Raw genomic sequence first — 14,154 nt, forward strand, 5'->3', positions numbered from 1 at the left:
ACCACTTCTTGTCTTACTTCCTTCTCAGACAAGTTGAATCATGTTGATTCATGTGGCTACAGATAAACTAGTATCTTCTTATTACTAGATATCTTATAACAATCCATAGATTATGATAAGATCTTTATCATAAATGAGTTGCGACCCCTTCACGTACATGTAAGATCTTTACCCATACAGGATCTTTAATCACTCTTAATTCACTGGTGAATGCCTGAGACGTCTTCAGTGGCTATGTCTCGGAGGTAGTGGTTGGCAAACACCATGTCCGACTTCCAAAAGCAGCCCTCCATAATTGCTGATATAGAGCAATTTCCATGCAGAGCTAGTGTTGACGCCAGAGCTCTGACTTCATGTGGGTTGGAAGCTCTAGGAGGTTCTAGTCCTGCTGCTTTATAGGCTCTCAATATGACGGGTCTCATCCAGAACGATATCGTCGTTCTTGAGACTTCTGCTGATGTCTCTGTGGATAATGGGATGAACAGGCGCTTGAAATTTCGTCTCCTTGTCTTAGTCTTTTGAAGATATATCTTCAGGGCTCAGACCGGGCACAAGGATAGATCCTCTATATCCTCTGGTCCAAGGATTGTAGCTAGCGCTGGTACGTGGAACTGTCTATCTGGCCGACCAGGTAGTTGGTTCTTGGCAATGAAGTCCAATCTAAGTTCTGGATGAACTGCAGCATGTTGCCCCGTGTCGAATCTGGTTCGACCAAAGTCCAGCGCATGTATCTGCAGTGGCTAGCGCAAGCAGGAACAGAGTCTTCTGTGTCAGCAGCTCGAGTGTAGTCTGGTCTAGTGGTTCGTAGACATCACTCATAAGATGACGTAGAATTACGTTCAGATCCCAGGCTGGAGCTCTGAACTTCTTTTGCTGGTCCTCCAGTTAAAAAGATCTCAGCAGAGCAAGTAATTCTGGTACTTTTGTCAACTTGATGCCTGTTTTCATGGTAATCACTGTACTGATGGTGGTGAGGTATGTAGATAATGTCGAACCATTCAGATGACTGGTCTGTCTAAGATGACACAGGTATTCCGCCACTTGAGGATGAGTAGCTTTCATCGCAATGAAGCCTTTCCGCCTTGCATAAGTCTCAAACTTCAGCCATTTGTCATCATACAGGTTACGAGTAGATCTGCATAACGCTAGTGTTACTGCCTTGGGGGGTATCCTCTTTTCTTCAAACATGTTTTGATACGGTCCACACGTGTAGCTGGAACGCTGTCGGGTTCCCATGGACTTGCTTGGTGTAGCGCCTGTGTCTGTTTGATCTTCAACAGTACTTACGGTAGTAATATTGGGGGTGGATACACGCGTAGCGTTTAGTCCTTCCCAAGATATGCTCAGTGCATCTGTTGCCCAGGATCTGGTGCTGGAGAGACAAACGTCTGTAATTGTTTGTTGAACCTCGTGGCAAACAGGTCTATGCAAGGGGATCTTATTTCCCTTATGATGAGCCGGAATGCTGCTGGATGGAGCATCCATTCCGTAGGTGACGGGTACAGTGGTCGGGCTTGACCATAGTTGTAAGGTGTTGATCACGGCTTTCATCTCCAGCAGATTGATGTGAAGATACTGCTCTATTTTGGACCACCTTCCTGATGGAACTTGATTGTTGAGATGCGCACCCCAGCCTTGTATCGAAGCGTCTGCGTAGAGATATGTGTCGAAGGCCGGCTCTTGTAAATGAACCCTCCTCCGCAAACGTTCGACCTGCATGTCCACCACAGTAGATACCTCTTGAGGTTGTTTGGCAGCAAGATTGGGTCGACGCTGTCTAGATGTTTTGTCAGGAACTGTTGCAGCGGTCTTAGTTGTAACCGTCCTATGCAAGTCAAGTCCTGCGCCGAGGTTAATTGACCGAGTAGAACTTGCCATGACCGTAGTGTTAACGGAGAGATGACTGCTAGTGGAATCATGGCTTGTGTCTTGACCCAATGATCTTCTGGGACGACAATATGATTCTGTGTTGTGATAAACCTTATCCCCAGAAATTGCAGATCTTGTTTTGGTTCCAACTCCGACTTCATTAGGTTCACCAGCCATTCTAGTTAAGTGAGCAACTTGATCGTGAAGTTCAGCTGTAATCTGAGTTGACTGGCATCTTGGTGAACCTGAATTCCGTCGTCCAAGTAGAAGGCATTGCGAGGACCTCGATGATGTAGATATTTGACTTTAGGCTTGGTTACTCGTGTGAATAGCCGAAGATATTCCAAACGGAAGGACGTTCCATTGGAAGTGCTGCCCTCTGAATAGGAATCGTAGATACTTTCTTGATTCCGGATGTATGGGCATGTGTAGGTATGCATCCTGCAGGTCTATGCTGGCCATGTAATCTGCTGGACGGACGAATAGTCTGAGTTGAAGTAGGTGGATCATTCTGAACCTGTCTGGTTTCAGTAGATAGTCTTTGTTCAATTTGCGCATGTTGTAAATCAGTCTGAACTTCTCCTTGAAGTTCTTCTTGGGTACTAGAAAAAATTGGGGAGTAAAAGCCTGGATTGAGATGATGCTGATCTACTATCTCTACCACCTCCTTCATAAGTAGTGAGTTGATGGCTTCTTGTAGTTTGTCTGCCTGCTCCTCTGCATAGTCGAAGACTGTCGGGCTGACGGTTAGCGGAGGTGTGTTCTTGAGATGTACTCTGTATCCTTCTCGTAGTTCTTGGGAGAAGCAGTCATCCTCTAGTATTCCCCAAGTTTTCCAGTACCTTTGTAGACGTCCACCCACTGTCAATGATAGGTTTTAAAGGAACGGCTGGAGGTGGAAGACTCCAGTCGTTCTGAACCCTGATATCAACGTCTAGTTCCTCTGGATCCTCTGGGAGTGCAGCCTCTCCCTGAGTTTCCTCTGTAATTTCACTGCATTGAGAAGTAGCTGGTAGTTCGTCAAACAGCTGGCCTGCTGTGACCGTTGCAGGAGATGATCTCGTAGTTGTGGACGTTGATTGAGTCACTGATCTCGTAGGCACTTCGGGTAGAAGTAGTGGGGGATCATCAAAAACGTCTACTTCATGTGGAGGTAATATCTCTTCGATGAAGGATTTCTGATGCATTGACTTACTAGCACGCGTAGATTTACCCTCCGATCTGGTAACAGATGCTTTCTTCTGGGATGTAGAAAAGGATGACGTCTTTTTCTTAGCTTGAGTCGGAGTCAACTGCGTTGTAGCCGATCTCTTGTTAGCCCCCGTACCAGCAGACTGACCCTGCAACGTACTAAACATAGCACCAGTATTATGAACTTCAGCAGTAGCAAGCAACGTACAGTTTGCAGGCTAATCTGCTGTTTTATCAGCCGTGACTTCCTCACCTGATCCATGGCACGTCTATAGATATAAGACAAATATTGTTTAAATTGTAGATTTGATAAATCAACACAATAAGTACAATGCAAGATGGAAGAACATGGATTTATGCACGAGGGGCATTGGGGTGGGATCAGCCATGGATAACCTGTGCCTGCAAACACTGCAAGATTTCATGAAGTGTAAACAAAGTTACATAACGATGCAATTATGACACAAATACAAATAATTTTTACAATTTTTTTACATATAATACAAAGTAGTTATTGCTAAATCCATACACAGCGTAATTTTGAAGAATAGGATCTAAATAAAAAGGATATAATGCCGTATATGGGACTCCAGTGCTCGCCCAACCATCCACTTGGGCGAAAAAGGGAGAGAGTGACAAGTAAGGCTGGTCACATGACTGTTTGCGTGGGAAAAGGGCAAAAGGGAGGTAACTCATGGGTGAGTATTTTTACGTCCGCTTCGGGAACTTCAAGGGATTCAAGTGTTTCCACTACCATTCGAAAAGAAAAGGGAGATAAGCAAAAGATCATGAGTCAGGATAAGAAAAATTACAAGAACATGATCCATACATACATTTTATTTGTTAAGTGTTTACCTCTTTTTGTCACGGAAAATTCTTTTAATTAAAAATTAGCCTTAATTCTCTGAGAGATCTCTTGCATATGTAGACATCAGATGTGAAAACACTCTACCATGATATGACAACCAACCCTTTAAACTTACCTTGACTGAGCCCATTTTCTTGGCTCTGTCTGTCATTGCCATAAGATTGGGAGTCCCTTCTGACCAAATCTTGGCCACTCTCTTGACATCCTTAAGCACATCAAATACTCTGTTGGCCTGGAATGAGAGTGAGTTAGGGTTAACACTGATGGACCAGAGCACTAACAGAGCACTAATGTTTCAATGAACCCATCACTGAATCACTCCAAAGGAACGAATGCACGTGCATGCACACACACATACACACACAGGAGGAGAAGTGGGGAAGGAAAAGGAGGAGTGGAGGGGGACAAAGAGGAGTGAAAGATGAGAAAGATGAGTGAAGGAGGAGGAGAAAGAGGAGTGAAAGATGAGTGAAAGATGAGAAAGATGAGTGAAAGATGAGTGAAAGATGAGTGAAGGAGGAGAAAGAGGAGTGAAAGATGAGAAAGATGAGTGAAAGATGAGTGAAAGATGAGAAAGATGAGTGAAGGAGGAGAAAGAGGAGTGAAAGATGAGTGAAAGATGAGAAAGAGGAGTGATAGAGGAAAAGATGAGAGAAAGATGAGTGAAAGATGAGAAAGAAGAGTGAAAGATGAGAAAGAGGAGATGAAAGATGAGAAAGATGAGTGAAAGATGAGAAATGAGTGAAGGAGGAGGAAGAGGAGTGGAGGAAGAGGAGTGAAGGAGGAGGAGAAAGAGGAGTGAAAGATGAGAAAGAGGAGTGAAAGATGAGAAAGAGGAGATGAAAGAGGAGTGAAAGATGAGAAAGAGGAGGAAAGATGAGAAAGAGTAGGAGAAGGAGAAAGAAGAGGAAAGATGAGAAAGAGGAGATGAAAGATGAGAAAGAGGAGGAAAGAGGAGGAAGATGAGAAAGAGGAGAGAAAAGAGGAAAGATGAGAAAGAGGAGAGAAAGAGGAGGAAAGATGAGAAAGAGGAGATGAAAGAGAGGAGAAAGAGGAGGAAAGAGGAGGATGAAAGAGGAGAAAGAGGAGGAAAGATGAGAAAAAGAGTGAAAGAAAGAGGAGAGAAAGAGAGGAAAGAGGAGAAAGAGGAGGAAAGATGAGGAAAGATGAGAAAGAGGAGATGAAAGATGAGGAAAGAGGAGTGCAAGAGGAGAAAGAGGAGGAAAGAGGAGGAAAGAGGAGAAAGAGGAGGAAAGATGAGAAAGAGGAGTGAAGGAGGAGGAAGAGGAGTGAAGGAGGAGAAAGAGTGAAAGATGAGAAAGAGGAGAAAGAGAGGAAAGAGGAGAAAGAGGAGTGAAAGATGAGAAAGAGAAGTGAAGGAGGAGAAAGAGGAGTGAAAGATGAGTGAAAGATGAGAAAGAGTGAAAGATGAGAAAGAGGATTGAAGGAGGAGAAAGAGGAGTGAAAGATGAGAAAGATGAAAGAGGAGTGAAAGATGAGAAAGAGGAGATGAAAGAGGAGTGAAAGATGAGAAAGAGGAGATGAAAGAGAAGTGAAGGAGGAGAAAGAGGAGTGAAGGAGGAGGAAGTTAGCTAACTCTGACTCTGAAGACTCAAGTGGACACTATTTGTTAACCCACCTGGCCGATGATCTCCCGAGTGAGTGGGGTGTCAGGGGTGAACAAGATCTTGCCTCTCATGATGGGCTTCAGGTATGCCCAGATTATGGAGCCCAGGCTCTGAGACTGGATATCATTGTACAGTTGTTGACAGAAGTCACCTAGGCAAGTCAAACATTGTGGTTAGGGACAATTTTCAAAGAAAATTTGGTATATGGATCTGACTACAAACATATATGAAATGAAGATAAAATAAAGTGTTATTCTGCTCTGGACATGATCCCAAACTTACAGATCAGGATTTTTTCACTTAAGTATGGCCTTATATTCCAGTTAGCATAATGCCAAATACACAGTATACACCTTGGTAAACTGCAGTTTACTTCATCAATTTGCCCATCATAAAAGCTGAGTGAGAAACCTGCATTTATACCAGAAATAATTTGTTCAAAATCATGTTACCATACTTAGGACTTCAAATCTCACTTCCTTTCCAAATATGAGTACCTAAAGTGGTTTTATCCCCAGGGAATGTGAACCTAACTACATTTGAAAATTCCAACAAGGGGCACAAAATATACTGTCATAAACAGTGAAAATAATCCACATGCTAGCCAGGACATCATACTTAATTTGATATTAAGTCACTCCAGGTTTAAAAGCTGGTGTCTACTATTCGAACCTCCATTGTCCTTGTCAGCTTGAGCCAATTCACTGAGCTCCTCTTCATTGGTGGTGGCCTTGGAGCCTCTGCCCAGTACAGATGCCACATTGAACTCATCCACAGCAAGATCCCCAGGCTTCTTGCCACAGAGTAGAGGTTGGATGGAGTCCATTGTATTGGCACCTGTATGTGATCAGGATAAAACACTGTAAACATCTGTAACAAGCATTCATTGATCGTTCAAGTAGGAATGTAGTTGAGCATTACAGGTGACAAAAACTAGTTAGCAGAAAGAAGTTGGCAAATGTTTAATGGTGCATGAACTGGTGAACTGTATGACCATTGATCTCAGCTGACCTTTGACCTGAAATATCATTGGTATGCATTTAGTTCAACACACTGCACAACTCTCAGGAAGCAGATGTTCTCCTCCATATGCTGGTTTGGTGAGCATTTCCCAACTATCTACCATAATAACCATGTGGGCAGATGCCAGCCATAATTATTGGCAGATGTTCCCAGTCATCTGCTGTTTGGTGAGCAGTAACCAATCATCTACCTACAACTATAATTATTAGCAGATGTTCCCAGTCATCTGCTGTTTGGTGAGCAGTAACCAATCATCTACCTACAGCTATAATTATTAGCAGATGTTCCCAGTCATCTGCTGCTTGGTGAGCAGTAACCAATCATCTACCTACAGCTATAATTATTAGCAGATGTTCCCAGTCATCTGCTGCTTGGTGAGCAGTAACCAATCATCTACCTACAGCTATAATTATTAGCAGATGTTCCCAGTCATCTGCTGCTTGGTGAGCAGTAACCAATCATCTACCTACAGCTATAATTATTAGCAGATGTTCCCAGTCATCTGCTGCTTGGTGAGCAGTAACCAATCATCTACCTACAGCTATAATTATTAGCAAATGTTCCCAGTCGTCTGCTGCTTGGTGAGCAGTAACCAATCATCTACCTACAGCTATAATTATTAGCAGATGTTCCCAGTCATCTGCTGCTTGGTGAGCAGTAACCAATCATCTACCTACAGCTATAATTATTAGCAGATGTTCCCAGTCATCTGCTGCTTGGTGAGCAGTAACCAATCATCTACCTACAGCTATAATTATTAGCAGATGTTCCCAGTCATCTGCTGCTTGGTGAGCAGTAACCAATCATCTACCTACAGCTATAATTATTAGCAGATGTTCCCAGTCATCTGCTGCTTGGTGAGCAGTAACCAATCATCTACCTACAGCTATAATTATTAGCAGATGTTCCCAGTCATCTGCTGCTTGGTGAGCAGTAACCAATCATCTACCTACAGCCATATTAGCAGATGTTCCCAGTCATCTGCTGCTTGGTGAGCAGTAACCAATCATCTACCTACAGCTATAATTATTAGCAGATGTTCCCAGTCATCTGCTGCTTGGTGAGCAGTAACCAATCATCTACCTACAGCTATAATTATTAGCAGATGTTCCCAGTCATCTGCTGCTTGGTGAGCAGTAACCAATCATCTACCTACAGCTATAATTATTAGCAGATGTTCCCAGTCATCTGCTGCTTGGTGAGCAGTAACCAATCATCTACCTACAGCTATAATTATTAGCAGATGTTCCCAGTCATCTGCTGCTTGGTGAGCAGTAACCAATCATCTACCTACAGCCATATTAGCAGATGTTCCAGTCATCTGCTGCTTGGTGAGCAGTGACCAATCATCTACCTACAGCTATAATTATTAGCAGATGTTCCCAGTCATCTGCTGCTTGGTGAGCAGTAACCAATCATCTACCTACAGCTATAATTATTAGCAGATGTTCCCAGTCATCTGCTGCTTGGTGAACAGTGACCAATCATCTACCTACAGCCATATTGGCAGATGTTTCAAGTCATCTGCTGCTTGGTGAGCAGTGACCAATCATCTACCTACAGCCATATTGGCAGATGTTCCCAGCCATCTGCTGCTTGGTGAGCAGTGGCCAATCATCTACCTACAGCCATATTGGCAGATGTTTCAAGTCATCTGCTGCTTGGTGAACAGTGACGAATCGTCCACCCCATGACTAATCTGATAGACTTTCTTACCAGTCTGTGCTTGAGGCAGCTTGAAGAGTTCTCCCAGCATCTCACTACTCTTGTAGTTCATGGTGGTGCTCTTTCCATTCAGAAGATCTGCAGCATGGATAAGGTCCTGTTGGGCTTTGCTGAGTTTGGTGGCCACATCAGCAGCTGCTTCTGCCGTGATATTGGCAGACTTAAAAATGTCATCACCAGAGAATGTGACATACTGAAATTGAGAATAGCAGAACTAATGACATGCCACACAGATTGATCATCCATTGTTCAAATATCCTTCTCGTTTCAACGATGTGATGCATACAGCATAAAGGAATATACAAGTTGGAAAATGGAGACTTTATTTCAGAAATCATTGGGCATCAATGTGAATTCACATCAACTTACCCTTTGCAGAAGGTCTCCAAATGTAAGATGCGGGATGAGCATGTTGGCAATATTCACGGCAACTGTCTCATTGACACGACACAGGTCATCAGTGATCTGTGTAATGCTGAGCCTGGAGGTGGTGTTGAGTGAAAGGAGTCTGTTGAACATTTCAGGGCATGGAATGTTGGCATCCAGGATGTAGGAGGTGTTCAGGAACTGGAACAAAACATGGTCAGTGAAGTGTCTGGTCAACCATGTGTGTTGTGATGTAAACAATGGATAACAGTCAAGAAATAGTTAAACATTGTTGATGTTTGGTGAACATTTTAGTACCAATTCAAACAGTTTAATGTTAGTATTGTTACACTTAGTTCAGGGATTTCACTGCATCTCAGATAATGTGGGTATTGTTCACATGCTTTAAAACATATACAACTTAACTGTAACCTAGGTGTATTTCAATGATGCTGGAAAACCAAGAAACATAAAACCGTACATAAGAACTTAAAAAAGCAGATCCTGGCACGGCTAATATGGTCAATTTTGCCTCAAGGAAAATATTCAAAGTTCACCTCACTGATTTGCATTGAATAATAATCTTTTGGTTTATTGTTTTTCTATTGACAAAAGGTGACTTAAGTACTGACCACATTGATAGAAAATGTTCCCTCCAGAACAGTCTTGGCGCTACTTGGAGACATGCCCATCTGTATTAGGTAGTTGTATACAGCAGTAGGGCTCTTCACAAAGTCAGACACCGTCACTGAAATTTAAAGGGCTTTTGACTATGGTAGCTTATGGAAACTGTAAAGCAGTAATAAATTACCAACAAACAAAATATTTCCATGGTTTGAGCAATATCGAATTCTGTCTGGGTCTAATAACCCTATATGTGTATTTAGAATTGCTCACCATTGTCATTCATTAAACTAAGAATAGGAAACTAGGAAACTAGCTCAAATGAAGCCACTGCACTTTTGGAGCCTCTAATTTTAAGGAACAGTGGATTTTTAAATAAGACATTGACAAACTAGTCATCAATACAAGTAGAATAGAGTTGAAAGTAGGCCCTGCAGGTTGTGCAGATATAGGGGCCCGGAAGCAGGGGAGGGTAGGAGGGAGATCAGTTTTAACACAGATCGTCACAGGTCGCAGCTTATGATGTAAATCATCAAAGATGTTCTAAACTTTCCGGTAGTTGCCTCTTGCGACAAACATGGGTTGCTGAAGATCAGTTCTAGACAAGATCGTAACAGGTTCCTGCTTATGATGTAAACTATGCAAGATGTTTTGACAGACTGTTACTCACAAGCCTCTAAGAAGTACGACTGTACAATATCCAGCCCGGCAAATCCCCGGATGAAGATTCCAATCTCTTTCAGCACTGTGTTAGCTTCACTGTTGCCAGGAAGGACTTTGCGGATGTCTTCTAGGATGTTAGTCAGGCTGGACAGAGAGAAGCAGGACATTATCATCACTTGCTTTATCATTACTATGCCTGAAGACATGGAGTGGAATAAATGAAGTGACAACAAAATATTTACATAATTTCTCCTAAAAGAGTTCAGTGTCAGTCTGCCTCAATGACACTGATGTTTTCAGTGTTGGTTCTGGAAGATCAGGAACTATCATATAATCCTACCTATGTACATAGGTGAGTGATGGCTTAGCATAGTAGTTAAAGTGGAGGTCTCACTCACTCACCCACCCATATGCACCCACCCACCCACTCACTCACTCATCCGCTCACTCACTCACCCACCCATACGCACCCACCCACTCACTCACTCATCCACTCAAGCACTCATCCACCCTCTGAATCACTCATCCACCCACTCACTCACACCTGCACATCCACACACCAGCACACCCACCCACAACCCACCCACAAACTCATCCACACACCTCACAAACAGAGACAAGACCATGTGTCATGGCATATACTATACATGCAATAAATCATGCTCTCGTTGTCAGCCAACCAGACATCATCTGTAAGGAATTACACATTGTTTTCATGACTCATTGCAGTTACAATATTGCCATGCTTTGTACAGCCTCTCAAGAAACTCAAGGTATGTCAGTTACACCCAAACACTCACTACTTTACTGAAAACCTATTACAATTGATCCTATGCTGTGGATCATTGGGTCCCTCTTTGTTGATCAATCGAAAACTTCTTTCAGTAGAAGACTGCATTATTATATTGACCTAAAATGTTCAAGAATCAAGGATCATCAAAATTGTCTTCATTGATACCATTGTACATTGAAGAAAATCAACAAACCTCTGAACTAATCTCTCTGGGCCAGATGACATGAGGAATCTGTCGATCTTCGGAATGTTGTCACGAAGTTTATCAACATCGAAGCCATTACTGAATATTCCAGCAATCTCGGTGACAAACTGGAGGTCGGACACAAGGTTCAGTACGTGGTTGCTGATGTTGTTGAAGAACTGCTGACTCAGACCTGTTGAGGTTGCTGCCAGGGCCTACAATAGAGAGACAGTGGGTTAAAGAACCATAGAACACAGTTGCAATCAACTATATATATATACACTTGACATGGCAACCAAGTAAGACATGCGCGATATATACTGTTGACAACCAGGTGAGACATATGTTGTTGACAACAATGTGAGGCATGTATAGCGGTCTTGATACATATGTGAGATATATATAGCAGTCTTGATACATATGTGAGACATATGTTGTTGACAACCATGTAAGACATATATAACTGATAAAGACAGGAGGCAGACATTGCCAGGTCCCACCTGTTGTATGATGCTCGTCACTTCGGCGGCACTCTTCAGGGATGTGGCCGTGGTGAGGGAATCGTTTGTACAGAGGAGCCTGCTGAGAGTGGGGATGTCAGTGACAAAGTCCGGGAGTGTGAGGACCTCACCCAGGAGAGTGGCATTACACAGGATCTCCTGGATCTGCTCCACAGGCTGGTTCAGGAACATCGCCTACACAAACCACTCCATATTCAGATGACAGAACATGACAGTGGCATATAGGCCAAGAGAATTAAAGTTGAGCAATTTGTTTTAGGTTTCCCTTTATGCCACTTAAAACTCCTACCTATAAGTCTACAACTGTAGTATAACAGATTGATTTAGAGGGGAAATATTGAGCCATTCAAATTTCAAATATTTAACAATATTCAACTTCTTGGAAATGTACCATAGAAATAGATTAAACTTCAACTAATATGGAACAAATATTCATCAAAGCATGTATACAACTTTAATTGTTCACAATGTGGCCTTAGTGGTAATAATACATACATGTTCATATGAAAATACCAAAACTACTGGTAAGTTACAAACAACAAGGATATTTAGATTAGATTCCGTACCGCATCCAGGTTGATAGAGGACTTGAGGAGCGAGGACACCAATTCAGGTGACAGTTTCAGGATCCCAAGGAGATAGTTCTGTACCGAAGTGTCATTCTTCAACAGGTCAGAGAACTTCAACAGAACTGAAAAGAAATAATATTAGTGATAAGAACCATTAAGTGAAGTGTATTCAGTGCATTCGGAACCCTAATCAGGGACCTCTCATGCCATACTGCGAAGGGGAAGCCTTGAATTATTTTAAAGAAAATATTTCTGTCTCAACTTTTATAAAAAAATAACTACATAATGTTGACCTACAACAAATGCTTGGAAAATACTAATACATCCTTATCTGTAGCTTAAAAATTTGTATGCTTCTTGACAAAAACAATTTGAGAGTATATGTTTTTAGTTAGTTAGTGATCTTTCATATACATGTCATAATATTATAATATAACATCATTTTTCTTACTGATCTACTGTCCTGTATTAAATACCTTTTAAACGGTTACTGCATATATCAAATAAACTGAACATACCAGGTCTTTGTTCCGTGAAGACTCTCAGAGCAAAGTCCAAGACTGGTGCCAGACTTCCTTCTGTATTTATCAACTGTCTGAGAGATGGATCTTGGATAAGCGTCATCAGATCAGTGGCAACACTGAGGGCACTGAAAGTAGGAAATAAAGGATTAAGTTCTTATGCTCATCAGGGATTTGTTTCTGCCTGTGTTTTCAAACATGTATACAGCGGTACTCATATGTACCACCTACCAAGATAGCTTTTGTGTAATATCTACCCAGTAATGGCATTAAGTACCAGTAAAACAGTAAGCTCCTATTTATTATCTACCACAAATGTCATCATATACCATCCAACATGAATGCTCGTATTTATAATCTACCACAAATGTCATCATATACCATCCAACAAGAATGTTTGTATTCATTATCTACCACAAATGTTATCATGTACCATCCAACAATAATGCTCCTAATCATAATCTACCATGTGTCTTCATATTTTCTGGGAGTAGCCTAGTGGTTAAAGTGTTCGCTCATCATGCCAACAGGTTCAATTCCGCACATGGGTACAATGTGTGAAGCCCATTTCTGGTGTCCCCCGCCGTGATATTGCTGGAATAATGCTAAAAGCCACGTAAAACTAAACTCACTCACTCACATTTTCTAGCACCTATGATGAATACTTCCACTCACACAATCAAGAATGGTATCATTTTGCCTGCCCAAACCTGTCTCAAGCTCCTTCAACCAAGAATGCGACCATCAACCATCTAACCAGAATCCTCCTTCACAACGGGTTAAGAATCACAAAGCAATCACCTGTTAAGGCCAGCAGCGAAGCTACGGAAGTTCTTTGAGCTGTCCACAAAACACTGTCCCATCTGGTCCCAATCTGGACCATTGCCCATGAGGAGGGTGCTGTTGATAATGTCCCACAGGTTCTTCCCTGTCTGATACATTGCAGAGCACTGCAAGTCATCGGCGCCACTGGGGTTCATTGTGGGGTTTATCTGGGTACAGACAAACACAGTACATTACCATCAAACAATTATCAGCTCTTGGAACTAGACCTGAAGCTTTAAAATGTGCATAATCGATCCTCTCTGATGGGTATCAACGCAATGGCAAAAATCATGGCATACGATGGCACTTGTATGGAGCAAAAATATATTTTAGTTGAGGTAGCAAAGAAGCAGGAAATGTTTGGATATCAACATCAATTAATAATGTTTATTGAGTTTTACCATCATATAAACATTTGACCCAATTCAAGTTTTAAACTTAAGTCCATTTACAAACAATTTATTGTCTATAAATGAAGATGTAGCTGGAATTGGTTCAGAGAATTAAATATATGTGTATTGCTATAATGTGAGATGGAGAACTATCTCATTATCCATGTGCTGATAGGCAGATCCAGAGGGGGTAGCAGGTGCGCACCTCCTTTGTCAACTGAAAATTTATTCAAATGGCCATTGAAACTCTTGTGGAAACTGGTGAAAATGAACTGTGTCCTCTCTCCACCCGCTATAGACAGTCACTCTCTTCTAAAATTCGACCGAAGGCGAGGTTCCGGATGTGCACCCCTTTCTCAAACAGCTGTATCTCATAGCCCCTGTATCTCATT

General features: G+C 42.1%; 1 protein-coding gene across 2 annotated transcripts in view; it reads right to left on the reverse strand.

Annotated features, from left to right (window-relative positions):
- The window catches only part of LOC124278011 (phospholipid-transporting ATPase ABCA1-like), a 55,373-nt gene that overhangs the window by 39,523 nt on the left and 1,696 nt on the right, over nucleotides 1-14,154 (reverse strand). For both annotated transcript variants that reach the window (XM_046713742.1, XM_046713741.1), the window contains exons 4-15: nucleotides 13,347-13,537; nucleotides 12,543-12,673; nucleotides 12,022-12,146; nucleotides 11,435-11,629; nucleotides 10,944-11,149; nucleotides 9,965-10,101; nucleotides 9,303-9,418; nucleotides 8,674-8,871; nucleotides 8,296-8,497; nucleotides 6,229-6,393; nucleotides 5,568-5,707; nucleotides 4,044-4,160 (exon numbers count right to left, since the gene is read on the reverse strand). In XM_046713742.1, the coding sequence (XP_046569698.1) occupies nucleotides 4,044-4,160; nucleotides 5,568-5,707; nucleotides 6,229-6,393; nucleotides 8,296-8,497; nucleotides 8,674-8,871; nucleotides 9,303-9,418; nucleotides 9,965-10,101; nucleotides 10,944-11,149; nucleotides 11,435-11,629; nucleotides 12,022-12,146; nucleotides 12,543-12,673; nucleotides 13,347-13,537 (1,923 nt within the window). The remainder of the gene's footprint in view (nucleotides 1-4,043; nucleotides 4,161-5,567; nucleotides 5,708-6,228; nucleotides 6,394-8,295; nucleotides 8,498-8,673; nucleotides 8,872-9,302; nucleotides 9,419-9,964; nucleotides 10,102-10,943; nucleotides 11,150-11,434; nucleotides 11,630-12,021; nucleotides 12,147-12,542; nucleotides 12,674-13,346; nucleotides 13,538-14,154) is intronic.

This window comes from Haliotis rubra, unplaced genomic scaffold (genome assembly GCF_003918875.1).
Source record: "Haliotis rubra isolate DU_JTF1 unplaced genomic scaffold, ASM391887v1 Scf23, whole genome shotgun sequence".
In the NCBI taxonomy this organism is placed as follows: Eukaryota; Metazoa; Mollusca; class Gastropoda; order Lepetellida; family Haliotidae; genus Haliotis; species Haliotis rubra.